Consider the following 27,904-nt stretch of genomic DNA (forward strand, 5'->3'; position numbering starts at 1 on the left):
TTTTTTTTTTACGTAGTGCTGAGGATTGAACCCAGTACCTCACACATGCTAGGCAGGCACTCTACCACTGAGCCACAACTCCAGCCCAATTCCTTTATTGGAATAAGAACACTGAGCCTGGGAGGAAACACTAGAAAGGGAAAGAGTTCAAGTATTTTTTCTGGCTTTTCATTTCCTCTTTTAGATATGCTCCAGTTAAATTAAAAAAACATAGTTGCCACCCAGAGGCACAAACTGTCTTATAGGTTTCCTGCCTCACATATAGTCTTGTGAAATATGTAACCACGTATTTGTTGACTGAATCTTTACACTCACAAGAAAAAAATTACTGCATTGTAAATATGCAAACTCACAGATAAAAAATTTTTGGTCATGCAATCCCTATAGATCATGAAAACATCAATTAATTTTCCTCAATGCCAACATAATGAAAACTAGGGGATTAATATGAAACAAAAAGTTTTTTGAAAAATTCTACTTAAATTCTTAGTGGATTCCAATTTGATCACATTGTATCCACAATAGGATTTGAATCTGCTTGCTCTGATACCCAAGACTAGTAACAATTAGAAACGAGACCAATAGGGTTTATTTTCTCCTCTAATAAGGGAAAGAGAAAGGATGAACTGAGAGAGGAAAAGAGAAGAAAGAAGAAGGGGGATACCCCAATAATTTCTATTTATTGATAAACACTATATACTATTGAAAGTACCTGGCACAGGTCTGGGGTTGTGGCTTAGTGATAGAGCACTCACCTAGCACATGTGAGGCCCTGGGTTTGAGCCTCAGCACCACATAAAAATAAAATAAAGGTATTGTGTCCACCTACAACTAAAAAAGAAAAAAGAAAGAAAGAAAAGAAAATACCTGGCACAAATAAAACAGCTCTAGAAATGGAAATTGACTTTTTTATTTTTTTTTTAAAGTTGTAGATGGACACAATACCTTTACCTTATTTATTTACTTTTATGTGGTGCTGAGGATTGAACCCAGTGCCTCACATGTGCCAGGTAAGCACTCTACCACTGAGCCACAACCCCAACCCTGGAAAGTGACTTTTAAAAAAGTAATGTTATCTATGTGTATTCAACCTTGTTACATCAAAGAATGATTAACCATCAAGTGATAACATATAGAAGAGGTATGAAAAGAATATCCGGTGCCAGGTACAGAAGTGCACACCTATAATCTCAGCAACTTGGGAGGCTGAGGCAGGAGGCTCACAAGTTCAAGGGCAGGCTGAGCAACTTGATGAGATCCTATCTCAAAATAAAAAAAATGGGGCTGGGAATGTAGCTCAGTAGTAGAGCACTTGCCTAGTATATGTGAGGCCCTGGGTTCAATCCCCAAGTACTGGGGGAAAAACTGTTAAGGAAAAAAAGGCTAGACACAAAAGGCAGAACACATTTGTGATCCATTTATATGAAATTCCAGAAGGTCGAATAATCTGAAAGTGGTGCTGGATGCCATAGTACCTACCTATAATCCCAGATATTTGGGAGGCTGAAGCAGGAGGATCACAAGTTTGTGGCCAGCCATGGCAACTCAGAAAGTACCTTTCTTCCTCAAAAAGAAAAAATGATAAGGGCTGGGGATATAACTCAATGGACCAGTATCCATGGGTTCAATCCCCAGTCCTGGGAAAGAAAAGAATACTGGGAAATCCTGAAACAAAGCTTCTTATCCTAAGCTAACCTTTGTCAAGCTCCACTCTTCCTGAACCTGAGTTCTTTGACCCCAAAAATGAAGGTGATCAAAGACTTGCTATCTTAAGTTTCCTTCCAAATCCACAATTGTTCCTATTGGTAACTGGGAAAAGCAGGGATAAAGAAAGATGAGATAAAACTTTGAATAGTTTTGTGTTAATACTTATTTTGAAAACACAAATTTGTTCCAACACAACAGATATATTGGGGAACATTTGAGCATAATTTAATTTTTCCACTTGGTTATGTGTCATTTCATCTACAAGAAATGCTAGGTGAATGAAGAAAACTGTGCACAGCTAAACCAATCCATGCAGGAATATAAAAAGTGCATAATGCACAAATATCTATACCTTCCTCAGTTCCCTACATCACACCCACCAATCTACTTATGTTATTAACAGTCTCTGTCAGATTTCATATAATCCTTCCACTCCTTCAGAAGATGCAACTCTTCTAACACCATGCCACAAATGCCAAGCATTTACAAAGTAAAATGCCATACTATAATATTTATAAACTTTTAACCATTTAACATACATAAAACTGCTACATTTTTGTTAAGCTCCTGTTTCTTCTCTTTTTTGGAGGGGAGTGGGTACTGGGGTGCTTTACCACCAAACTACATCCTGAGTCCTTTTTTCTTAGTTGTACATGGACATAATGCCTTTATTTATTTTATTTTTATGTGGTCCTGAGCATTGAACTCAGTGCCTCACACATGCTAGGCAAGCACTCTACCACTGAGGCACACCCCGGTCCCATCTCCAGCCCCTTTTATTTTTTATTTTGAGACAGGGTCTCATTAAGTTGCTGAGGCTGACCTTGAACTTGTGATCCTTCTGCTTCAGCCTCTGAGTCACTGGGATTACAGGTGTGTGCCACTGTGCCTCACTCCTTGATTCATGCTGCTTTTTTTTTTTTTTTTTTTTTAATTAGTACCAGGAATTGAACCCAGGGGTGTATAACCACTGAGCCACACACCCAGTTCTTTTTTATTTTATATTTTATATAGAGACAAGGTCTCACTAAGTTGCCTAGGGCCTTGCTAAATGGATAAGGTTGGCCTTGAACTTGTGATACTCCTGCCTCAGCCTCCTGAGCCACTGGGATTACAGGCCTGCACCACCATACCAGGATCCTCTTTTTTTAATGTGTCACTCAGTTTTCAAATATTGTGTCCCTAACCCCATTTCCCCATTGGTCTTATGGGTTTTACTGCACAATGACTTAGCTATTTTATATCATTGCAGCAAAAAAGACTAGACTGATGTTTGGGAAAAAATTCATCAATGATCAATCCATATTTTTCAAAGATAACATATATATAGGCAAGTCCACTTATGTTCAAGACTTTCCCTGTAAGCTCCCTCCTGAACTGCTGTTTTCTTCCAGAGGTTTACTCATTGACTAGATAGTTCCCAAATCCAATAGCAGACTTAAGAGTCAGAAAGATATCATTTACCTTGACATAGTAACAAAAATTTAAATTTCTCAAGAATTAGAGAGATGATAATGTTATCTTCTAAATTCAGATCTTGAGGGGGTTGAGGATGTAGCTCAAGAGTAGTGTGCTTGTCTAGCATGTATGAAGCCTAGGTTCAACCCTCAGCACCACAAAATTTTTTCTTAATTTTTATTTTTTGTAGTTGTGGATGGACAGCATGCATTTATTTTATTTACTCATTTCTTTGTGGTGCTAAGGATGGAACCCAGTGCCTCACACATGCTAGGCAAGCACTCTGCCACTGAGCTACAGACCCAGCCCTACACCACAAAAAAATTTAAAAATAAAATAAAACAAATTTGAACCTTGATTCAAACAGAAAATCTTGACAGGAACTATTGTAAATGTCCACTAATGTTCAATAATGGGATATTTGACACCTATTCAATTTCTACCATGAAAGTATATATGCAGAAAAACAATTAGTTTCACAACACAGTTTTAACAGAACAATAGAAACCATAGAACCTTTACAAACATTCACTCCTAATTTTTGACAAACTCAGGTTAAGGAGTTCAGTGAATTAAAGAAGGTCATACATATTTCCTCATTTCCACGCAGTAAAGAAACAAGACAGACTGAACCACTGAGCCTGAACTATGAGCTAGCAAAAACCTGCCAATCAGAGCCAAAGGGCAGGTAAAAATAATGCTGCTAGTTAGGATACCCAGATGTGTTAAACAGAATTACTACACCTTCTTGAATGAACCTGGATGTACAACTAGAGTTGATACAAAAGTAACAAACATGAGTTGGAAACAGCAAAGATTTGGACATTACCATTTCTTAAAGAATTAAACATTAAATTTTTTTAAATTATTGAGATTTCTGTTTACATACAAATATACATCTATGCAAAAAGAAAAAAGTGAAAGAAAAAACAAAAACCATCAAAATGCCAACAGTGGTTAACACTTAGGTAATGAGATGACAGATTATTTTTTTCTTGTCTACAGTTTTCATTATTTCATACAATGAATGCTTATCACTTTTATTTTCAGAGGAAAACAAATATTTTTTTTAAATAGCTAAAAGAGGTGATCCTTAATAACAGTTCATGCAGAATTAGTTCCTGCTACTTTACAAAGGGCCAAAGGTGAGTGAACTGGATTTGGAGGGCACTTTCCCTGCCATGTAGAACAGAAGGAACTTGGTAGGAAAACTCAGCCACAGGAATACAGACAAGTACAAAAACAAAGACTACATGTCCAGCAGATAAGGAATTGCTTGTCCCTTCTATTATCAACTGGCATCACGGTGACCCCTACTGGCATTCTGAAAAATCTCCACCTTTGGGGTAAACATATGGTCACTTAACCAAATGTCATAATGTCTGGTTGCAGAAAATATGGGAAGATTATCTAACCAGATCTAATCAGTGTCCAGAGTCTAAGATATATTTTAAGAGGTCACTGTAGATTTTCTAATCAGTTTTCTCTCAACCTCCTTAGCCCAAGGGTGATGAATATTCATTCTTCACTGAGAAAATATGTACACTAGGTCCCCTTTTCTCATGGTTTCAGTTACTCTTAGTCAACCATGGTCTGAAAATGTTAAATGGAAATTTCAAAAAATAAACAATTTATTGGTTTTTAAATTGCACACCATTCTAAGTAGCATAGTGAAATCTCATACTGTCCAGCATATCTATGCTGTTTGAGCTACCTGTCACTTAGCAGTCATCTCAGTTATCAGATCCACTATCATAACACAGCAGTTCTGTTGTTCAAGTAACTCTTATTTTACTTAATAATGGTTCCAAGCACAAAAGTAGTGATGCAGGCAACTTGGGTGTGCCCAAGAGATCCCTAAAGTACTCTCTTTAAGTGAAGAGGTTAAAATTCTCGAATTATTAAGAAAAAATATGCTTAGCACAATAAGTACAATAAGACATTATTGTACAATAAGACTTTTTTTATTTTTTTTCAGTGCTAGAGATTGAACCCAGGGCCTTGTGCTTGACAGGCAAGCACTCTATGAACTAAGCTATATCCCCAGCCCCACAATAAAACATTTTAAGAAAGAGACCATATTCACATAATTTTTATTACAGTGTATTATTTAAATTGTTCTATTTTATCATTGATTATTATTAATCTCCTATGGTACCAAATTTACAAATTAGACTTTACCATAGGTATGCATGTACAGGAAAAAAACATAGCACGCCTAAGATTTGGTACTATCCATTGGTTTTGAGAATCTCTTGGAGGTCTTGCAGGTAAGGGAAGACCACTCTAAAGGCTAACCATTAGGCCCACAGCACTTTCCTGGATGCTGAGAAGAATACAAAAGAAATAAGACATAGTCATTCCCTTCATAGCATTCACAAATCTGATGAGGAAAGATATGACATACATATTAGGAGTATTTAGATAATAAAATAATGAAATTAAAAGGCCATATGAACTGTACAGAAAAATGCTTAAGGTCCTTAAATGAAGGACTACTCAATACAGACTTAAATAGTAGGCTTCTTGGGTATCTCAGGCAGGGTCACTAACATAAGCAAAAAATTGGGGGCAGAAAAGACAATGAATGATGAGTCTGGATGGACTGGAATAAAAACCAGGTTGGAAAATAATTAAAGTATGGAAGAAGAGAGATTTGGGCAGAGTATATATTCCCTTAAGGATATCAGATTAAGAACACCCACGGGAAAAATCTTTGCTAAATATGATAGAGATGCAATATCAAATCTATAATAATTCCAAAGTAGGTATCATTATTCCCATTTTACAGATAGAAACAAAGCAGTTAAACAAAGAAGTTAACTAATTTGCCTGAGGCCATCAAGGTACACAATAACACTGAGATTTAAACTCAGGCCTATTTGAATCCAAAGTTCATGTTCTTTATTTATCTCCCCATGTTACCTCTTCCTAAAGAAGTCTCTGACAACATCACTCTAGATTCAAACTGTCTCCCACTCAGGGTTGTATGCTCCCTTCTTTTTGATTTTTGAGTGTCCCTATGGTGATCCCCTGTACATCAAAGCTTGCTCTCAGAAGAGTAACTGCAGCTAAAATAAAAATGACTGTAACAGTTTACCCTGACAAAGTGTATTTTCTTTTCTTCTTTTTCTTTTTTTTTTTTCTTTTTGCAGTACTAAGGATTGAATCCAGGGCCTTCCACATGCTAGGCAAGTGCTCTACCACTGGGCTGTATCCCTAGCTCTTTATATTTTTGGGACAGGATCACACTAAATTACCCACACTGGCCTTGAATTTGTGATCCCCCTGCCTCAGCCTCACGAATAGCTGAGATAACAGGTGTGTGCCACCACATCTGACGACGGATATTTTCATTTTAACAGGAATAAGAGTCTTCCTTTAAAAGAACGGTAAGAATGCATATCTTACCTTCTCAGGTAGCCAGACCAAAGATGTGTTTAAGGAGGTACATTTATACAATGTATACCTAAGCTCCATACAGTAAAACTCTCACTCATAAACCCTAAGGGTCTGCATGGAAGTCTAATCAGCCACAATCTGGAGACAAAGGCCATATGTGACTACTACTTTGCTTCAGAAGAGAAATAGAAGTCTCACTATTTTATATTTTAAGAACATGACATTTTAAAAAACCTAAATTAAATATATTTGACATTTAAACTATTAAATATTTTTAACAAGTTGCCAAAAAATGTGTTCTCCAATAATTTTATAAATTTTTTATTGCCTCTGTAAACCAGAAGGAGCATCAACTTTACTGCTCTCTCCTTTTCGCCATCAAAGATCTCACAGGTATCAAATGTCAAAAGTGTCATCTTTCAAAGGAACTGAAATAAAATTCACATGGGATCTCAGAGTGTGTAAAGTCAAGTAGGTAGAAGATCATGGCACTGACAGAGATTGCTCCATGGCACTTACTATGGAAATAGTCTTCCTGACTATTCATGTGCTAAAACCAGAATATAGTCATAGCTAGGTCAAGTGTAACCTGATAACTTGAAAGTTCCCCACCAAGTATTTTAATAGGCCAAGGAATCATATAAGTTTCAAAATGTGTTTCAGAAAGATAGTTCAGATTCTTTCATAAGAAAATTTCCAGCCCACTGGAAAGCTTAGAAGTATTGAATTCTATGTTTTACATAAAATATAAGAGGTAATTTGAAAAAAAAGTGATACTGTTCTATCTTTCTCAACAAAGGTTGTTATAGTCCTCATTCTACAGAAATCACTTTCTAAGAAACTCTCATTTTATCAGTGTTCTAATATACATGCCAAGAAATTTTAGGGGTAGAATTCTTTTCAAAGAAAAGAATGTAAGTCCTCACGTATCTGGATGGCTCTTCTATGTTCTGGTCATTCATGTCAGTAGGAACAACCCGAGTAGCCAGTGGTCCCTCTGCAAAAGGTTTTGGTAGCTGACCTCTGAACTCTGATGGAATGAACTGAAGCTGCCAACTGTAAGAAACACAAATAAGGAGAATAAGAAAAACACAAGGGGCTCATATTGCTAAATGTACTTGAAACAAACAAAAATCATGTGAAAGATATTTCATTTGAAGAAAAAAAAAATTTCTGCTAAAACCTTAACCAGGGAGCACAGAGGCAGAGGTCACAATTCAATCCAAAAATCATTGAGAAATTTGTGACTAGAGGTCTCTCAACCCATTTCACCAAGTCTCAGAAGTGAAATTTGAAACCAGATGGTCATACCATGAAACAACTAGAAAAATGTCAAAGTTTATTGCCAATTACCATGTGACCAAAAGGACTTATTTAAAATTAAAGCAAACTCATCAGATATAATGAAAAAGATGAAATATAATATTGGCACTAAGAACGTTAAGGGAGCAGCACTTCGTTACTGAATAATCCTTAAAAATATCTTCAGCTATGAAACTACTTCAAAGGTAAACAGCAAAGGCCAAAGTCAACCCTCAAAAAACAAGTTTTAATTTGTTACAGGATTTTTATTAAGCACAAGATACTACTACCAGGTAAAACTAAGCTGCTGAAGCCAGTCTTAAGCGGAACAATATGACTCATCTTAACCAGAGTTCCCTTTTATATAAATAGGACAAATTTAAAAATATATATTTAAGGAACTCTACGGCATATGCTATCAAATCTAATGATGGGGAAAAGGAAGCTGGTATAGATGTCTCAATAATAGCTTTCCCCAGTGTTGACATATTGGTGAAAAATTTATTGTTGGATGGGAAAATAAATTCTTCTCTAAAAACACTTTTTTAGGGGTGGGAGGGTTGCGGGGGGAGGAAAAAAATAACAGAATGAATCAAACACCATTACCCTATGTAAATGTATGACACAAATGGTATGCCTTTACTTCATGTATAAACAGAAACGACATGTATCCCATTTGTTTACAATAAAAATAAATAAATAAAATAAGAACACTTTTTTAGCTAGAGGTTCTAGACCACTTTAGGATGTGGATTAATATTAAATAATTACAGAATTATAAACAGGAACTTTCAGCAAGAGTTGTTAGCAGAAGCCTAGAGCCCAAAACGTTTTCAGAAGTTCTCAGACACTGTGGTCATAGGCAGGGGAGGGTGCACACCCACACATGGCACCCAGTCTAATGAACACAGGAGAGATTCCACAGCAACCAGAGACAGAAGTGATTCAATGACTTTCTGTAAAAATTTCAAAGCAAAACAAAAATTAAGAAGCCCCTGCCATAAAACTGCTATTTTATTTTAAACTCTGGGAATTAAAGGACAGCTTACTTTTCAGGCAGAAGGAAGCTGCTGGGAAATCGATACCACTCTTTTCCCACACAGACGTTCACAGGTCTGCCTTCTGGGACAGTGTGGATGGTTGGGTCTGTAGCAATTCGGTAAAATTCTGGATACAAATCAAGGGGCCCATGGTATCCTGGAAGGAAGAACGGTCAATAAAAGCCAAAGATGAGTAAGATGAGTTTCTGACATGTAATTATAATATGTTAAGGTCCCACTGTAATCCACATAAAATTTAAGAAGTGTGAAGGGCCACAGCAACTTCAGCAGGGAGCCTACCCTACACATATAAAATGTCTTTCTAGTTGGGAAGATGGCAGCAGCAGAGACCCTGTTTTGCCAAATATAGGGCTTTCTTGTTCTTCCTCATGTCCTATCCCTTTTTAAACTTCTTGTGCTTTCAGTGTACTTCCATATTGTGGATCCCAAAAATGATTGTAAGAAAATATAGTCATGAGAATTTAGTATAAAGTTAAGTTTATGCTTCCTTAATTCATCAGCAACCATTAAAAGGAGGGAAATCAATAAGAACAGAGGGAGAAAAAGTGTAGTTGATCATTCCAAAAGGAATTCTCAATCTCATTTTCAATCATGAGGTACAGAAGTCACATCCTATTCATTATTAATTCTATATGCTCCCCCTTCAAGAAAGACCCCTTCCTAGCACAAGCCAATTATGTATCAAGCAAACCTGCATGAAGGGAAACCTAAGATGAAGAGCCTTGTGAGCGTGGGTAAAAATACACATAGCACATCTACCTCTGAATAGTGCCACAGAGCGGGAAAATGATAAAAGCCCAAAGAGGAATACGGTTCCTAAGGCCAGCCAATTTGATGTCACGGTATAGTGCTCCAGGCGGTATCGTTGAAACACAAAGTGGTAACATTTCTAGAAGGAAAAAAACTGTATGGATAAAAGAAGGTACAACTTGCAGAATATACACAATCATGAAATATCACAGAAAAGTCAAGAATGCAGAAGCAGAAATTGAGTCTGAGCAGGTGCACTTAGAAAGGAATCCACTCCAAATACAAAGATCAAGGCCAACTCTTCTGATACTGTCTGGGGGTCAGCCTAGCTGGCTTGCCAATACTCTTACTAGCAAGAAAATTTAGATATTTTGTTTGTGCTTAAAATTCTAATAACTTATTTTAAAATATTTTTAAATGCTTTTATGGCAGTTTTCCTTGATATATGAAGTATTTCAGTCTGGTTTTTTGTTTTGTTTGTTTTGTTTTTGGTTAACAGGGATTGAACTCAGGGGTCCTCAACCACTGAGCCACATTCCCAGCCCTATTTTGCATTTTATTTAGAGACAGGGTCTCACTGAGTTGCTTTGGACCTCACTGTTGTTGAGGTTGGCTTTGAACTTGAGATCCTCCTGCCCCTGCCTCCCCAGCAGCTGGGATGACAGGTGTGCGCCATTGTACCTGGCTTCAATCTGGTTTTTTTTGTTTTATTTTGGGGGGTACTGGAGATTGAACCCAGGGTCTTGTGCACGCTAAGCAAGCACTTAACCAACTGAACTATATCCCCAGTCCCTCAATCTGTTTTAATATGAGAATTTACCTTTACTTTCCTTACCCTCAAGTTCTCAGCAAAGATTTTAATATCAACAAAATGTCTCATGACCAAACAAGAAAAAAGACTTCCTTTTATACAGCACTAGGAACATGCTGTTAATTATTGCTTAACAACTTTATAAACTAGACGGTTATTATAACATATATACATGCATATATGAATCCAGCTCTTTTTTGTGTGTATGTGATGCTAGGGATCAAATCCCACATGCTAAGCATACTTTACCTCTGAGCTATCTCCCAGCCCATCTGCTATCTTTAAGTACCTTCTCCTTAGATTTCTTTCCTCCCTTCCTTCCTTCCTTCCTAGATAAAACCCACTTTTGGAAATAAGTTTTCTAACATATAGCAAATGCCATAAATATGTAGAACTCTTTTAATATTTTAATATTAATATTTCAGAGTGTGGCTCAGTGGTAAAGCAACTTGCCTAGCATGTGTCAGTCCCTGGGTTTGTGTCCTAGCACTAAAAAAAAAAAAAAAAAAAAGGGGTAGAAGCTGGAAGTCTGTCCTAAGGAAGCAATCCAAATAGCTGACTGAAAATATTTAAATAACTAAATGAAAATATTTATTCTAGTAGCATTTGTAATACTAACTAAATAAGTTATTATATCTGATCATTATACTATATATTACCCACTCAATGTTATATATATTATATCCAATTATTATATATTATACCCAAATCAGTAAAACATTATATTGTTACTTAAATAATGGGTATAGGAACAGCAACCCAGACAATATTATGACATAATATCAAGTTAAAAAGGATATAAAGTTATATGTACACTTATTATTACAATCATAATAAGCCAATGCTAGAAAGTGTTTTTGATAAAAGGTAAAGTATTTTCACTACTTTCTAAATTATTTGAAATGAAATTCAATTACTTTTATAAATAAAATTATTTTTAAACTATCATTCTAACATGGGTAAACCTTGAAAATATGCTAAGTAAAAGAAATGTCACATATTTTAGTATTCCATTTATATGAAATGCCCAAAATAGGCAAATATAACAAAGAAAATAGATTACTAGTTACTTACAGATGAGAAGATAAGGAAAAGAAGGTAGAAGGAATGATAGCTAAAGGGTATAGAGTTTTGAAGTGATGAAAATATTCCAAAATTGACTGTGGTAATGATTACATATATCTGTAAATAAGTTAAAAACCACTGAAATTGGGCTAGGGATATAGCTCAGTTGGTAGAATGTTTGCCTCGCAAGCACAAGGCCCTCGGTTCACTCCCCAGCAACAAAAAAAAAGAATAAAACCTATCTATTTTTTCTGCCAATTAAAAATCACAGCAGAGGGCAAGAAAGTACCCAGAGACTGCAAGGCCATAAATACAGAGATATTCAAAGTTAAGATCAGCCTGCCAGGGTGTTGAACTGGACAGGTTTTAAACCAGGATTACATAACTGCGTGGTGTAATCCCAAGTCTTGAGCAAGTTTCAGTCCAATCTAGCAGATGAAGAGCAGACATTGATTAGCTCTGCTCAGATGCCACTATCATGTGACTTAAAAAATGCATCTTTATTAGCAACTGGATTCCTGTTGACATCAGAGACAAATTACAACACAATAATGCAAATAATCAGCAAATAAGAATATGATAAACAGCGTTATCAACACATAAGTCTTTGATAATATGATCCATGTTAGTTTTAATGTTGTGGGTAAAATATCTTAGATGGATGTACTCTATAATATAATTTGCTCTTAAGTTTTGTGAGCAATGATTTAATAAGTGAAACAAAACGAGACAGGTATGTTTTCCCTGAAATTTACCTGAAGTGCAGAAAGAGCCACAGCGCCACAGAGACATATAAGTGGATATACAGGGAAAAGGAACCTCTCCTCTTTGTGAGGCTGGATGAAGAAAATTATAAACCAAATATACATTGGAGCCAAGGTAAGCCAGTATGGGTGGCCTAAATTCTGAACTGCAAGAAACAGAAAAACATTCACCTTTCATTATATTAGAACAAAATAACATATTCAGTTTCAATGTTTTCTTGATCTTAAATTTGGAAGTATGTCCTAGGATACACCATAAAAATGTTTCAGCTACTATATTTACACTTTCTCCAAACACATCAAATAAAAAGAATACACTCCTTAACTTTTCCAAGAAAATCTAAAATTTAAAGGGACATACAATACTGGATTTGGCTAGAACAAAATGAAAATGGGGTTAATGGGTGATAAAACTCAATAAATTCCATACTAGGTGAAGGAAAAAAGCCTTTTCCCTATAACAAGTCCCACAATAAAGACTAAAGACTAATCATTTCTGAGATTAACCAAAAGCCTAACATAAACCCATTTCTTGAGTTTTAATTCCTGTACTATGTTTAAACATTGGTTCTCTTTATCTACACACCAATTGTCTAATTGTTCAAGCAGACCTAAATCAAAAGAAAGCAAAACAGTTGAATTCTCAAACCCTTTTCATCAAGCCACAAATGACAGCTGTTTTAAGGTAAACATGAAAACACTGTTAAAGGAAGTTCACTGATTTTCACTCCTCTTCTATAATACCCAAACATTCTGAATCTCAAAATTAGAAACAAAATGTACTTAAAGCATGTGAAAGAATTAAAGGAATGTAATGAACACTAATATCCAAGCACCTGCTGGAAAGTTCCTGTGGTTAGGTACATGAGCACTGAGTAATAAACCTGCAACCCACAGTGAAGGAATCTCCTACTGTGTTTATATTAGAGAAATGTGCATACAAAATGCTGGCAAAGGGTAGGTAGACAGCGCCCCCTGGTGTCCATCATGTCCACAGTGAGCAAGTTTAGATTACTGCCCAGGACCACTATCAGCAATGATTAATTTAGAGATCTAGGTTATCTGTATCTGCAAAATTCTTTAGTGGAAAAAATTTTTGAACTTCATTAGCAAGTTTATTTTATAAACCTTTCACTCTTAAGATTTTGTCATGAGATTTGAGGTTATACTTTGAGATTTTTCCATTTCAGTATATTTTACATTGGTTTTTTTTACTTATAAGAAAATAAACTTTGCTATAGTCTTTTTCTCTTCTGTACCTTAAACTCTAACATATAATTTTTTAAAATATGATCAAAAAATTTGAAATGTCCTATATAAAATATACAAAATCACTAACCACATGATATATGATAGGATCATGGGTAATTTCTTTCTTGCTTCTCTATATTTTTTAATTTTTTTTCCAGGCACAGTGGCACACACTTATAATTCCAGCAACTCTGGAGGCTGAGGCAGGATTGCAAGTTCAAGGCCAGCCTCAGCAAACTAGCAAGGTCCTAAGCAACTTAGTGAGAAACTGTCTCAAAAAAAAAATAAATAAAAAGGGCTGAGGATGTGGCTCAGTGGTAAAATATCCCTGGGTTCAATTCCCAATACTGAAAAAAAAAAAAAAGTATTGCTTCTATTGTAAAATACACATAAATGTATAAAGACAAGTCAGAAAACACTCTTTTTTTATAAGGTGGACATATATGTACATTACAAACATTTTAAAAAATATTTTTTAGTTGTAGATGGACACAATACCTTTATTCTATTTATTTTTATGTAGTGCTGAGAATCGAACCCAATGCCTCATGCATGCTAGGTGAGTGCTCTACCACTGAGCCACAACCCCAGCTCCCATTATAAACATTTTTAAATCAAAATTTGATTCATACTGTAAAACAGCTTAATATCCCGTTTTTTAATTCACATCACAAATGTTTCCAATTTTTCCACAAGTATAAACTATTTTTTATAGTCAGAAAGTTACTTAAAAAAAAAAAAAAGGAAAAAGTGATACTTAGGAAATACAAGAGATAGAGATAGAGGAAGAAGTTACCTCAAGGGAGCAGACATCTGAATCTAAAATGTGGGAAACTTAATACAAGATGAAAAGATCTGCTTCTTTAAGAAATCTTTTGGAGAGCCATACACTATAATCCCAGTGATGAAGGAGGCTGAGGCAGGAGAATGGTAAATTCAAGGCCAGAGTCAGCAACTTAGCAAGGCTCTAAGCAACTTCAAGAGAACCTATCTCAAAATAAAAAGGGCTGGGGGGAGTGGTATGGCTCAGTGGTAAAGTACCCATGGGTTAAATTCCCAGTACCCAAAAAATAAATAAATAAAGGGAAATAATTAGGAGAAAAAAGTCAGATGGGACATTTCAGAAAAAAACTTTAAAAAACAACAAATTCAGTGTGTGACCTTTGTTTACATTCTGCTTTAAATAAACAGTAAAAATCTATATTTTAGACAATCTAGGAAATCTGAATATCATCTGGGTATTAGATGATATTAAGGAATTATGTTAATTGTATTAGAATAATGGCAACATGGTTATGTTAAAACAAAACAAAGTGACTCTGAAGGCTGCTTGCATCTTCTAATCTTATAACACAGTGAACTCTATAAACCATTAACAGTAGAAAAGCAGAATGGGGGTGGGATGAGAAGGAATCAATCATATGACATCCAAATAAGACTAAAAAGTCTGAAATTTAATCTTTTTAAGCTCATATGAATTTCTGCTCAAATCTCTCTTCCACAAAATAAACTAGGCACCAGATTTCCAGAGCCATGACAACTTGAGAAAACACCAGCTGTGCAATACAGAATCAGAGCAAGAAAAATAAATGACACACCAAACCTTTCACAGTAAGGCATACACAGAAGCAAAATGGAACCAAGAGAAGCATCATGCTTCTTTGGAAGTCCAAAGATTCTCTTACTTCAGCCTCAAATTCAGGGAATCTCTGCATGGTTCAGTTTTCAAATTTTTCCTTGAAATAATTTCTCTAGCACAGATTATATGGTAAGCAATCTACCAGGTTAACACACAAGTGTACCAGAGAGAAAACTCAAATAGGCTTGTTATATTGAGATTTATAAATGTTTTTGCTTCCTTTGGGACTGTGTAAATTATATTAACTTTGTCATTTAAAAGGATATAAAGTTCTTCCTTCCAGTCTAACTTGAAACAACTAATTAAATCTTCAGTAGGGTGACATAATCTACAAATACAGACTGAAATTCCATAAGCCAACCATTTCCATAGAAAGAAAATGGAGAATAAAATAAACAGAATTCTTTTTCACTTACTGGTACACCTTGTTTCTCGCTCTTTCCTCCCCTACCCCCAAACCTTCCATCCCTTATGCCACTCACCATGAAATCTCTGCAGCAGGTATTCCATAAGAGAAGTCAGTGGCAAGACCAAAAGAGCCAAAGCAAAGGCTACATTAAAATTCAGAAATCCATTAATTAAATAGAAATACCAGGGTTCTGTACCTGAGGGAGAGAAAGAGGTAAGAAATCATTAATGGATGTTTTCAACAACTATTATAGTATCTGACTCATAATGTTCTTTGTTCAAGTAATGTTCAGGATTCAATGCTTCAAATGACCAAAAGTCCATAAGTCTACTCTTTTCATGCTCAATCACATGGAGTGGCACAAAATCAGAATATGGGAAGAGAAATGAATTGGTCATGAGGTTTTAGATAGGCATCACGTTTTCAATATTTAGCTGTTCTTGTCTATTTATGAAAAATTTATCTACCTTCTCTTCCATTACATGAGGATAAAGAGTTCCTTCCTTCCAGAGGACACAGCAATGAGGCACCAACTTGGAAGCAGAGACCCAGCCCTCACATCAAACCTGCCAGAGAGCTAAGATGTTGGACTCCCAGCTTCCAGAACTGCGAGGAATACATTTCTGTTTTTTATAAATTGCCAATCTCAGGTATTTTGTTAAGGCAGCACAAATGAACTGATTCAGAAATTTACTATATCTAGCCCAAAATACCATGCCCAAATGAGACTAATATTCACTCAGAACCACCAAATGATTTAAATGGCTTAGGAACAGAGCCACAAGGAGATAAAAACCATTAAAATGCCACTTGAATTTATCCTCTCAGCACTGTAGACCAAAAGAAAGAGTAATAAAAGAAATTTGGTCTGAACTATTCAGGCCTCTCCCATCTTACTCCCACCTATTTAATGCATTTACATTCTAGCATCTTTCCTGACATGCTCAATCACTATTTTATGGTCCTGTACACAGGGTAACTATGTGTATCACAGAAGCAACAAATTTGGCTTTTTAGGATCATGTTGAGACCCAGGCTCTGCTCAGAAGCTTGGAGGATTCAGGATGATGCAAAATGACTGAAAACACAAGCCTCACTCACACTAGATTTTAGTCTTTAACTCAAAATCCTTAAATCTAAATGAGAAACAGTCCCCCTCTGCACATTTAGCAGGTTTTTCATCTGCTTTTTCCCTCTATATGATTACTTCAATCAGGCAGTGAATGACACATACGGGTTTTAATCACTGCGTGTTGTGACACCCGCCTTGCACCACAGCAATTTCCTGCAATCAGCATTGCTTAAAAGGGTAATCAGGAGGCAGAGGAATAGTCAGAAAAACCTGACATTTTTGCAGCTTGCACAGCAAAATAAGATTAGAAACCAAACTCATAAGGCTAGAAACATTTAGGGAAGGAGTAAGAGGCAAGGGGGGCATACTAAGGGAGGGTTCAAGTTCAACTTCCTGTCGTCTTTGGGAAAAGTTCACTCCTTCCTGCCTAACACAACGACTGGACTATTAGGGATTAGGAAGGAGGCCAGGGAAGGAGGGAGAAAGGAGGTGAGGAGAAGGCAGGAGGGAAGATGGACATGATCCATGAACAATACATGCACATATGGAAATGTCACGGTAAAATCTACCAATTTCTACAATTAACATATGCTAATAAATAAATACTGACTGGATTGTTCAGCAACAGAGATCCTGTCCCAGGCAAGAACATTAGGGATATTTTTAATCTTGTATTTTTTACATACTACCATTTGTTATGGAAAACTAATAAATGGTTTTATTTTCAAAACAGAAATACATGTCCTCTCTGGGTTCTAATTAATACTGATAATATAAACTGAGTCCTTTAGATTCCAACTGCTGGAGAGGAGAGTTTTCACACAACCCTCTCCTGACCATAAGTGTGGAGGCTGTGCTATCAACCTTTAATTGCTTTTTCCTTAACCGAATTCTGAAAATCTGAGCCTGTAAAGAAAAAACAATGACCAGAGAGGAAGGGGGTTATATTTTACACCATGCATTATGGACAGTAGGTGTCAACAGAAAAAAGTCTCTCTTTGATATTTGCAAACACAGTTGTTGTTGTTGTTGTTGTTGTTTTTTGTTTGTTTTTTCAGAAAAGCTCTTTCATTTCTAGAAAGTTTTTCTCTACTACAATTTACTATACCCTCCTGCTTGAGCTGTTTTTTCACCTAGGTATACTATACTCTGAAATGTTGAAGTATTAAGTTGGCAAACTCTATTTTTATGTACTAGGAGCTCATAAATCAAGTTATAAGCTAGGCTTTGAGCATTTCATAAGAGGCTGTTATTTCTCTGAAGGATGGTGCAAAAATTGGGGGATAAGCCAAGAGTGAAAGTTCAAGTGACAACAGTCATTTTTTTTTAAATTGGAAAACAGTTTACTAATTATATTGCCAGTTTGTTGTTAAAGGATGGCTACAACTCAGGAACAGCCACAGGAAGAAGTATAGGACAGGGTATGGGGTGAGGGGCACAGAGTGACAACAGTCTTAAAAAACAAGGGCAAACAGGGACAAAAAGAGGGCATATTTGGTTAGCTAGTGTTGTTCCCTACTTATTTAGATAGTTTCTTAGGAAAGCAAAAGGTTTAAACTTGTATTTCCTTCCAGTGAGTTACTCAAAACTGATGTTCAAAAAACATCAAAGCTGAACAATGGATAAAAAAACACTTCAGAATGACAAGCAGAGCACTGAACCTGCAGAAGACGTGAGGTGAGGCAAGCTGGTGGCAAGGTTTCTGCATGGGGTGACTCACCAATCTTCCTTTTGGAAAGTGCCTCAATTCCTTTCGTTCATGTGAGCTAAAGGGAGTTTTGAAAGAGGCCCAAAGAAGGAATGATGTTTACTGTAATAGTTTGAATGAAGGGAAACTTTTTTATGGGCCTGATATTTTATAGGTACATAGGAACTAAATTGCAGTAAGTCATCTTTACAAATGTCAAATTTGTACCACCAGGAGGGAAAAGTCACCAAAGTTCCACAGAAATGATCAACAAGAGAGTGAAGGCTCTAGAACCATTCTGGCTGGCAGTCAACTCTAAGCAGACCTCATAAGACTCCACTGGAGCTTTACCCTCTATTGCTCTAAAGATGGGAAACAGCAAGCCTTCAAACAGCAGGCATTTGCCTTTACCTTCTGAAATTTCCCAACTAGTGATCTGACTGATGTTGATAAAACACACAAACCGGGTATAGGGTGCTGTCCTAAGCTACAGAGTGGCAGCCTTGAGTAGACCCACTGTTGATTTTGAAGGAAAAGTGATTCACTTAAGTCCCTCCCGTACCTTCTCCAGACCAAAGAACAACTCATCAGAGAACACCGCTATTCAGACACCAGAAAAAATACACACATCAACATCTGAGAATCTGAAACATTACCAGAGGCAAAATCAGTGCCAAGTCAATTACTTTCTTTTCGGCAATGTTGTTTTACCTGTTTGACTTTGCAATTTTAGTTCCGCACTACTCTAAATTTCCTATGCCAAGTATTCTTTACTTGTCCAAACATTCATTTTTTCTTCAAAAGGGATCCAGTACAGTGCTACCATGTGAAACAGCCTGCCACTATGCATGTCACTCTGCCATCACAGAGCCCTCTAAGACCAAAATTCTTCAAAGGAGCCACTCCCCCTCATTCCTTGGGTTGGATCTTACCTTCTACTACTCTCAACTCATGCTTCCTGTTTTTGCAAGCTTATTCTCCTGTAGAGTCTCACTGGCCAAATTCCAGGGTTTTGCTAAGGGTATTTTCAATTGAAAGAACACAGGTCTAGGAGTCAGATAATCCTGGGCTCTGATCTAATTTGTAGCACTTATTTAACTAGGTGTCAATTTCCTCACCATCTCAACCTCATTTTCCTCATCCAGGCATAGTTTATGCCTATCACAGAGTTTTTATGAGGCAAGAAGACAGTATGTGGAAATTTTCTGGGTAATGTAACAAGGCGTTCAGTAAACAAAAGGCATTGTGATTGCTATCTATGCAGAAGTACTCCTTTACTTTTCTCTGGCTTCAAAAGAAAGTAGTCAGCTTAGGTCTGTCATTAATGTATGCTAGTTAGCCGAGAAAGTATAGAAAGAAAGGTCCCTTAGAAAACCAGAAAAGGTAAATATTTATATGATTATAATCACAATGGAAAAAATGAAATCATCTTGCTCATCACCAGTTTCTACCTAAAATTCAGTCAATGTTCTAAGATGTTGTGTTTAAAAAGAACTCAATATTCAATCTTTTTGCCTCAGCAGTCCCTATATTTGACATTCCATTTGTCTGAAATAACCCCGCCCCAGCATCTACTAGGCAAATTCCTGCTCTTCCATCACTATATCTTTCCTGATACCGATAGAGGAATTTGCTCTTACTATTCTGACTCTCTTCTTCCCACTGTAACACATAATAATTGTACTGTAATTACTTGTGTGCCTGCAGCCTTATAGACATGCTATAAGGACGTGAGGCAAGAATTGAAAAGCAATTTATTCACTGTTCCTTCAACTGAAATCTATTCATTTAAAAAGTATATATAAGCTTTTTATGTTCGTATGTATGAGAAGCAGCAGTAAAAAATATATATAAAAAACTATAAGCATAACGCATTTCCATTTTCAGATAAGCGTGTGCCTACCACAGCTAATGAGGCACTTGGAGCAGGAAACCCTTATAAAACAGTCAAAAGAACACAAAATGTGCCAAACATGTAAGTAAATAAAAGAGTTACAGCTTCCAACACAGAAGACATGCCATCTCACTGTTTGATAATTTTACAGCATCGATGCCTCTATAAAAAAATAGGTCTTTGATATTTACTGAATGGGCTGACAATCATAAAGCGTGTTTTTAAAAAGTATTTTATATCTATTTTATTCCTATTTGGTATCAAGAAAATCCCAAGCCAGAGAGGGGATGTGAAAATGGGAGGGAGGGAGGGAGGGAGGGAGGGAGGGAGGGAGGGAGGGAGGGAGGGAGGGAGGGAAGGAAGGAAGGAAGGAAGGAAGGAAGGAAGGAAGGAAGGAAGGAAGGAAGGAAGGAAGGAGGGAAGGAGGGAAGGAAGGAGAGAAGGAAGGAAGGAGGGAAGGAAGGAAGGAAGGAAGGAGGGAAGGAAGGAAGGAAGGAGGGAAGGAAGGAAGGAAGGAAGGAAGGAAGGAAGGAAGGAAGGAAGGGAGGGAGGGAGGGAGGGAAGGAAAGAGAAAGAGAGAAAGAAAATCAATTCCTAATTAAGTTGCCCACAAGGAGGAAGGGAGGGGGGCAGGGAGAGAGAGAGAGAGCGCGCGGTGGGGAGGGGGGGGGGCGGTGTAGAGAAAGAGAAAGAAAATAAATCCTTAACTAAGTTGCCAGGAAGGAAGGAAGGAAATCCCTAACTAAGTTGCCTGGGCTGGCCTTGAACTTGTGATCTGCCTGCCTCAGTCTCCTAAGTAGCTGGCATTACAGGCACAAGCCACCACACCAAGCCTACGCTCTTTAACGAATGGAAATCAGACCAAAACAATTTATCAAATTCAAAGATGAGGTAAAAGCACAAACCTTCTACTATGAAGGAACAACTCCCTGAAGGTTAGCTACTACAGCATTGTATCAGTCCTGTTCATGGCTGGTCTGATAATTCTCACTATCCCAACAAAGCTTTTGCCACCACTAGAACAGCAGTAAGTTCTCTACATCCAAAATAGGAAAATATGAATCAAAGCCATCCCAGGTATATCAAAGCAGGGCAGGAAGAAGCCCCAAGGATTGTTTCCCAGTAAAACACTAGCTGAAATGAATAACAAATGCTAATGTTCAAAGAAGGACAGGACACTACTTGATCCCTAAACTTATCACAGTACACTGACCAACCCACAGTTAAACTAGAAGTATAACTTAAAATCAGAATGTATTCTTTCTTCCTTACTTTCCCTACCAACATGATTATTTCTAGATTTATAAGCCTTATCAATCTAGAGGGTTATCAAAAATATCACCTTCATGTACCCTAACAAAAGGTTTTATAAATAAGCAATTAGAATACAAATATATAATAACTCATTTATAATAATGGAGAAGTCAGTTTTTCAAAATTAATAGAAATTATCTCACCTACACAGAATGGATATGGTTCCAACAGGGTACATATAAACAATTTTTATCATGCAGTCTGGGTTTTAAATCTTCTACTGTCTTATATGGTCAAATAAAATCTTATAAACAAACTAAAACAAGGGACAATTAAAAACATACAAACTTTCCCTAGTTGAAGGGAGACATCTAGAGGCAAAAGCTTAAAATTAGAGGCCTTTCACAGATCCTTGAGGATCTTGGAACCATAAAGGAGCCTTTGAAAGTTCTTTCACTTAGCAATTTTTCTTTAACTATGTGATTTGTGAATTCAATTCACCAAAGCACTCCTTATTGCGACCCACCTATTACTTGCTATCTAAAATGAAAGTATTTCCAAAACCCCAGAGGCTCGAGTAAATATCACTTGAAGCTCCTCATGCTCTACTGGATCTACTTGCACTGTAGCTCAGGCAAATGAGGGACATGGCTAGCAACAAGACTTGAATTTATAAGAGGCAGACAGGGAGATAATATTAACCAGCTTCATAGCACAGGTAAGACATTCACATATATAGAATGCTCTACAGATTAAAAGATTAAAAAGATTAAAGCAAAGGAAACTATACTTATTTTAATGAAAAATCTGCTTCTCTCATAAAATGTTTCCTTACATGGCCTATCTGATCAGAAAAATCTCTAACTCAAGCCTCTGTAGTTTTAACTCAAATGCCTTCAGGGGTTAAAAAAACCTGGCTCAACAACTGGTAGAGAAAAAGGCAGGAGAAAAGGGGTAGAGAAGGGAGTACACTGGACAATTCATCCTAGACTAAAGGCATTCAATTTTTTTCTCTTAACCCTAAGCGACCAAACTACCTACCAGCTCTTGCTGACCCCATTCCCATTTGCTACACTTTGTTTACATACTCTCCAAACTTTCTCCCCTAATACCTGGTATTGAAGTGATGCAAATTTGAAAAAGAAAAAGTAACATCAAGTGTCTATATGTATAGAAAATGTAACGGAAGTATATACTCCCAATGTCAACAATAGCTACAAGGAGATGATGGGAATATGTTATTATTTTTTTGTTATCTCATTGATTTTCTGATAAGGTGAAAAAGTAATAATTACAAAATGAGAGAGTGGGGGTTGAACTCAGTGGTACAGAGCCTACCTAACAAGGCCCTGGATTCAATTCTCAACATCGGGGGAAAAAAAAGTAGCATCAACATCCACGGTACATCCAATGGTCCTCAAAACTATAACTCTGAAATTGGGAGTAACAGATAATGGAACAGAGAACTAGTATCTGAATATCACATTTTTCAATGAGAAATATTTGAGTGGCTACATGATATCACTGTGCTACATTCAAATGGTTTTTTGTTTGTCTTGCAGTACTAGTTATTGAACCAGGGGCTCTACCAATGAGCCACACCCTGAACCTTTTCTTTCATTTTTTATTTTGAGAGAAAGTCTTGCTAAGTTTCCCAGGCTGGCCTTGAACTTCTGATCCTCCTGCATCAGCCTCCCAAGTAGCAGGGATTATAGACATGTGCCACCATAACTAATCAAATATCATTCTCTTTCAATTTTAAGCAGGAAAAGATCACCAGAAAAGGAATGCTATATTTGATGAAATAAGATAATTGAATTAAAATTTGAAGTTCAGGTAAATGAAGCTATTTTCTACTCTTCCCCAAATTTCATAAAGCCTTACCATAAAGATCAGGTCCATGAGAAGTGAAGACATTATACAAAACAATGTTGAGTGGTGCAATGACCAACTTCCCATAATAGTAGCTGTCGATGACCACCACAGGTACCTAAAACAGAACAGAAAGCACAGCAATTATGGAGTTTTGCTCGAGGAACATTCTTAACATGCTAATAAATAATGCTGAGAATAAAAAACAAAATCAACTCCTAATGTTTCCTTTCCCACATCAGAAACCGCTTTTATTACAATATGAGAACAAAACAAGAAAAAAGAAGACTCACCAGAAAGAGAATTAGGGCCACCAGTGACCAATGAAAGAAACTTTTCCACCTGTGTTTCATGACGAGCAAATCAAAGGCAATGGGTAAACTATTCAACAAACAAACAAAATGGGACGTTATGTAAAATACTGAACAGGTCATATTCACACATACCTATGCCAAGTTGAGAATAAAATGCCTCTGCCAGTGACAAGAGAGGGAAGAAAATTAGTAATGTGAGAGTATATCTTCTAAAAATATATGATCTCTTCATAGGACCAAGAGATCTATATATCTCACAAATGCACACGATATCTATAAATACTAAGCTGCTAAATAAACTCCATTTTACATTTATTTATGCATAATCGATATTTAAAAGATATTAATCATAAGCAACTGGACTCTATTATCCTATTATCCTGCACCTAGAGCCTGGCAAATAAATACTGATCTTTCCCTTCCAAGATTTACTAGGTTTTTAGTAATATAATATCACAAGCTCTAATTTCAATTCTGATACGTCCCCCTTCAACACCATTTACTCCTCTTTCTTTTATTTACATTCCTCCAGCACGTGGTATATGTGTGTTGCTCTCACTACAGTATTTCTTCTTTAAAGCTTATCACAAGCTAAAAAGACTAATTTAAGGTCTACCAGAACATCCCCTTGGAGAGAACCAAAACATATTTAATTTCCCTTTGTCTTTCTGCTGCACTGAACACTAAACATCTGTTCCTCCACCTGTAAGTTCCCTGTTCTTTTCTGGTCTCCCCAATATCATGTGCTGTCACAGGATATCTCTATTATGTAAACGTCACATTCTATTATGTAAATTTTATATTAACATTTTGTGTTTTTATCTCCCAACTGTTTACATTTCCATAACACCTGTCTTTCCCCTTTGATAAGTCATCATGCTTTTAATTATTTGTTCAATGTCTGTCTTTCCTACTAAAATGAAAGCTCCAAAAAGAGCAGGAAACATGAGTGTCTAATTTGCTCAATACAGTGTGCCTAAAACAAAGTATTCAATAAACAATGGTATATGGCTGATTGATTGTGATCCTGAAATCACTTACATTGGCTAACAGCAGATCATATAATGTGCCACCCAGAAGTATTTGGGGGAAATCGGCAAAGTTCATTAGGGACGGAACAGAGTAAAAGGAATGGAGGAATTGACAAAAGGAGGCAGGAGAGGTAAAAGTTGTAAAGATCAGTCAGGGCTTTGTAAGTCACCTTAGGATCAGAACATCACAAAACAGAATTTGGCAATTTCTCTTTTATTTTATTTTCTTTCTTTTTTTTTTTTTTTCTTTTTTTGCGGTGTTGGGGATCGAACCCAGGGCCTTGTGCTTGCAAGACAAGCTTCTTTTCTTTCCTTCCTCCCTCCCTTCCTCCCTTCCTTCCCTCCTTCCTTTCTATCTATGGTGCTAGAGATCAAAACAAGGGCATTGGACATTCTAGGCAAGCATGCTATACACAGTCTGGGGACTGGCAAACACTATTTAAAAGAGCTGACAGTATTTATTTTAGGTTTTGTAGGCCACATATGGAATATGTTGAATATTCTTCTTTATGTATGTGTTATTTTTCAATAGTCCTTTAAAATTGTAAAAAAAATATATTCTTAGTTCTATAAAAACAAGCCAGCTAGATTTGGCCCACCAGCCACATTTTGCCAACCCTTATGACAGAGCCAATGGGGAAGCTTTTATAGAGTTCAAAACAGAAGTGATATGACCATATTTGCACTTTCAGAAGACAACTCTAGTTAGAGTGTAGACAGTAGATTTACAGAGATTAGAGACTGGGGGGATCATTTAGTAATCAAGGAGCAGAAAAAAGATGAAGAAAAATAGATTTCAAAAATATTCATGACATATAATAATAGGATATGAGAAAGAAAAAAAAAAGTCACATCATTTCTACATTCCTGGCTCAGCAATGAGTAGATGGTGATAACACTTAATGGGATGGAAGCATAGATTAAAAAAATAGCTATGAAGGGAATATGATGAATTCAGGAAATCTAACAGGCAACTAGGAATATGAGTGAAATTCAAGAAAGATGATTAAACTAGATAAATTAGCAGACAATCATAAAATATTTTGGGGGTTAAAATGTATATTACATTTATTGATATGAGAATTATCAAGGTGACTGAGAGATAGCAGAACTTATAGAAAATAGCCTAAGGAGCTGGGGCTGTAGCTCAGTGGTAGAGCACTTGCCTGGCACGTACAAGGCACTGGATTCTATCCTCAGCACCACATAAAAATGAAATAAAGATATTGTGTCCACCTACAACTAAAAAATACTAAAAAAAAAAAAAAGAAAAAGAAAATAGCCTAAGATAAAATCTTGAAAATATAATAATTTTAGGATGATACGAAGAAAAGAACACATAGGAGGGAAATGAGACTTTTAAAAGGAAATGAAGAAAATTTTAAATGGCCCATTCTCTTAATAACTCCCTGTATAAAAATTTACCCCATAATAAATTTCCACCAAGTATACAAAGACATATGTACAAAATTCACTGAAGGGTTGGAAATGTACCTCAGAGCCTAGCATGAACAAGACTCTGGGTTCAATTCTCAGCACTACACACAAAAAAATGTTCACTGAAACATTTTGTACAGTAGCAAAAAAATCTACCAATAAGTCATGGTTAAATAAATTATAGTCAGTTGTGTGGGCTGGGGTTGTGGCTCAGTGGTAGAGCACCTGCCTTGTGTGGGTTCGATTCTCAGCACTGCATAAAAATAAATAAAATAAAGATCCATTAACAACTAAAAAATTATAGTTAGTTGTATAATAGAACATTATGCAAATGACACAGAATGACATAAATCTATGTTCAAGAAAAGATAAATAGCCCGGTGCAATGGTGCACAAGGCCCTAAATAACTTGGAAAATCCCTGTTTTAAAACAAAAAATAAAAAGGGATGGGGATATAGCTCCTCCTGGATTCAATCCCGGTACCAAAAAAAGAAAAGAAAAATGTATGTACAGGATTATCCTATTTATCTCAAAATGTGGGTATGTATGTGTGTGTATATGTGTGTGTGTGTGTGTATATAGTTATATATATAGTTATATGCATTTATAGACACAAGGTTAATTTCTGGAAAGACATATAAAAATTATTAGCAGTGACTTTAACTGAGGACTGGGCTAGGGGAGAAAAGAATTAGGAATTCTTTTTAATTCAAACAACCTGGTTTTCTTCAGTGCTAGAAATTAAATCCAGGGCCCTTTGCAGGAACCTCCCAGTTCCTGGTACTTTTTTTTTTAGTAAAGAAATAATACTTCTATAATTCAATAATAACCTTAATATCAAACTAAATTTTTTAAATTACTAGTTCAATTAACAAGTTAAAGCAGCACAAATTAGAATAAAATATGTGAGAACAAAGAATACACAAAAGACATGAGAGAACTGGGGGAAAAAAATGCTGGAACAAGAAAGAAGAACCAAAGCAAACTGCAATTCCAAGCCTCGGGGACTAAGAAAATGTATAGCACAGGGTGGTGCAGTGTGGGGAAAAATATCAGTTATAGAGTCAGAAAGGCCTGGATTCAAAAGTAAATATAATCTTAAATGCGAATTACTCAAACTCTTGGAGTCTATTTTCTCATTTATAAAGCACAAATAATCTCCTGCAGAGTTGTTGTCAGGTTCTGGAATAAAGTTTACAAAGGGTTTATACAAAGGGTTTAGCAGTGCCTCAGACAGAGTAGATGCTTAACAGCTATTACTCTTGTAAGAATTAATCATACGCATGCACAAGGCCCTGGGTTCAATTCCCAGCACCCAAAAAAAAAAAGAATTAATCATAATAATAAGCTTTAAGAAAAATATACTTTTGTTTCCCAGAATCTTCATAGGTATAATTGATTCCTATAACTTTAGGTGATACCTATATAATGTGGAGCTAATTCAACATTAAGATTTACCATACACCCAGGGAAATATGAGAGGAATCATGTCAGTTTCTTACCCAAGAGCCGCACTGAATGGCCAGCCTAAGATAGCCCCAGCTGCTACTCCCAGTACAGCAATGGGAGTCTTGTCCATATACCATCCAGTCATGGCTATCAACGTGGTGTACATACAGAAGCTACTAGGAAGAAATGCTATACGAGTGAAATGAAAGAAGGGAAGGGGACAAGAGTATGAAATTAGGTACCAATTATTAAAAATTAATCTACACTGAAATAT

The 27,904-nt window shown here is 36.3% G+C and overlaps 1 protein-coding gene across 5 annotated transcripts in view; it reads right to left on the reverse strand.

Moving 5' to 3' along the window:
* ALG9 (ALG9 alpha-1,2-mannosyltransferase) overlaps positions 1-27,904 on the reverse strand; it is a 99,029-nt gene that overhangs the window by 55,115 nt on the left and 16,010 nt on the right. For 4 of the 5 annotated variants that reach the window (XR_013757471.1, XR_013757472.1, XM_079101618.1 and 1 more), the window contains exons 6-13: positions 27,684-27,819; positions 23,692-23,779; positions 23,411-23,516; positions 15,693-15,815; positions 12,312-12,466; positions 9,690-9,819; positions 8,919-9,066; positions 7,494-7,623 (exon numbers count right to left, since the gene is read on the reverse strand). Coding sequence is in view for 3 of the 5 variants with exons in the window: in XM_079101618.1 (XP_078957744.1) it covers positions 7,494-7,623; positions 8,919-9,066; positions 9,690-9,819; positions 12,312-12,466; positions 15,693-15,815; positions 23,411-23,516; positions 23,692-23,779; positions 27,684-27,819 (1,016 nt within the window). In the remaining 2 variants the exon portion in view is untranslated. Of the gene's footprint in view, positions 1-5,169; positions 5,492-7,493; positions 7,624-8,918; positions 9,067-9,689; positions 9,820-12,311; positions 12,467-15,692; positions 15,816-23,410; positions 23,517-23,691; positions 23,780-27,683; positions 27,820-27,904 lie in introns of those variants that run through there. The other variant, XM_079101619.1, reaches the window with a different exon arrangement.

The sequence above is a fragment of the Sciurus vulgaris genome (genome assembly GCF_902686455.1).
Source record: "Sciurus vulgaris genome assembly, chromosome: 11".
Lineage (NCBI taxonomy): Eukaryota > Metazoa > Chordata > Mammalia > Rodentia > Sciuridae > Sciurus > Sciurus vulgaris.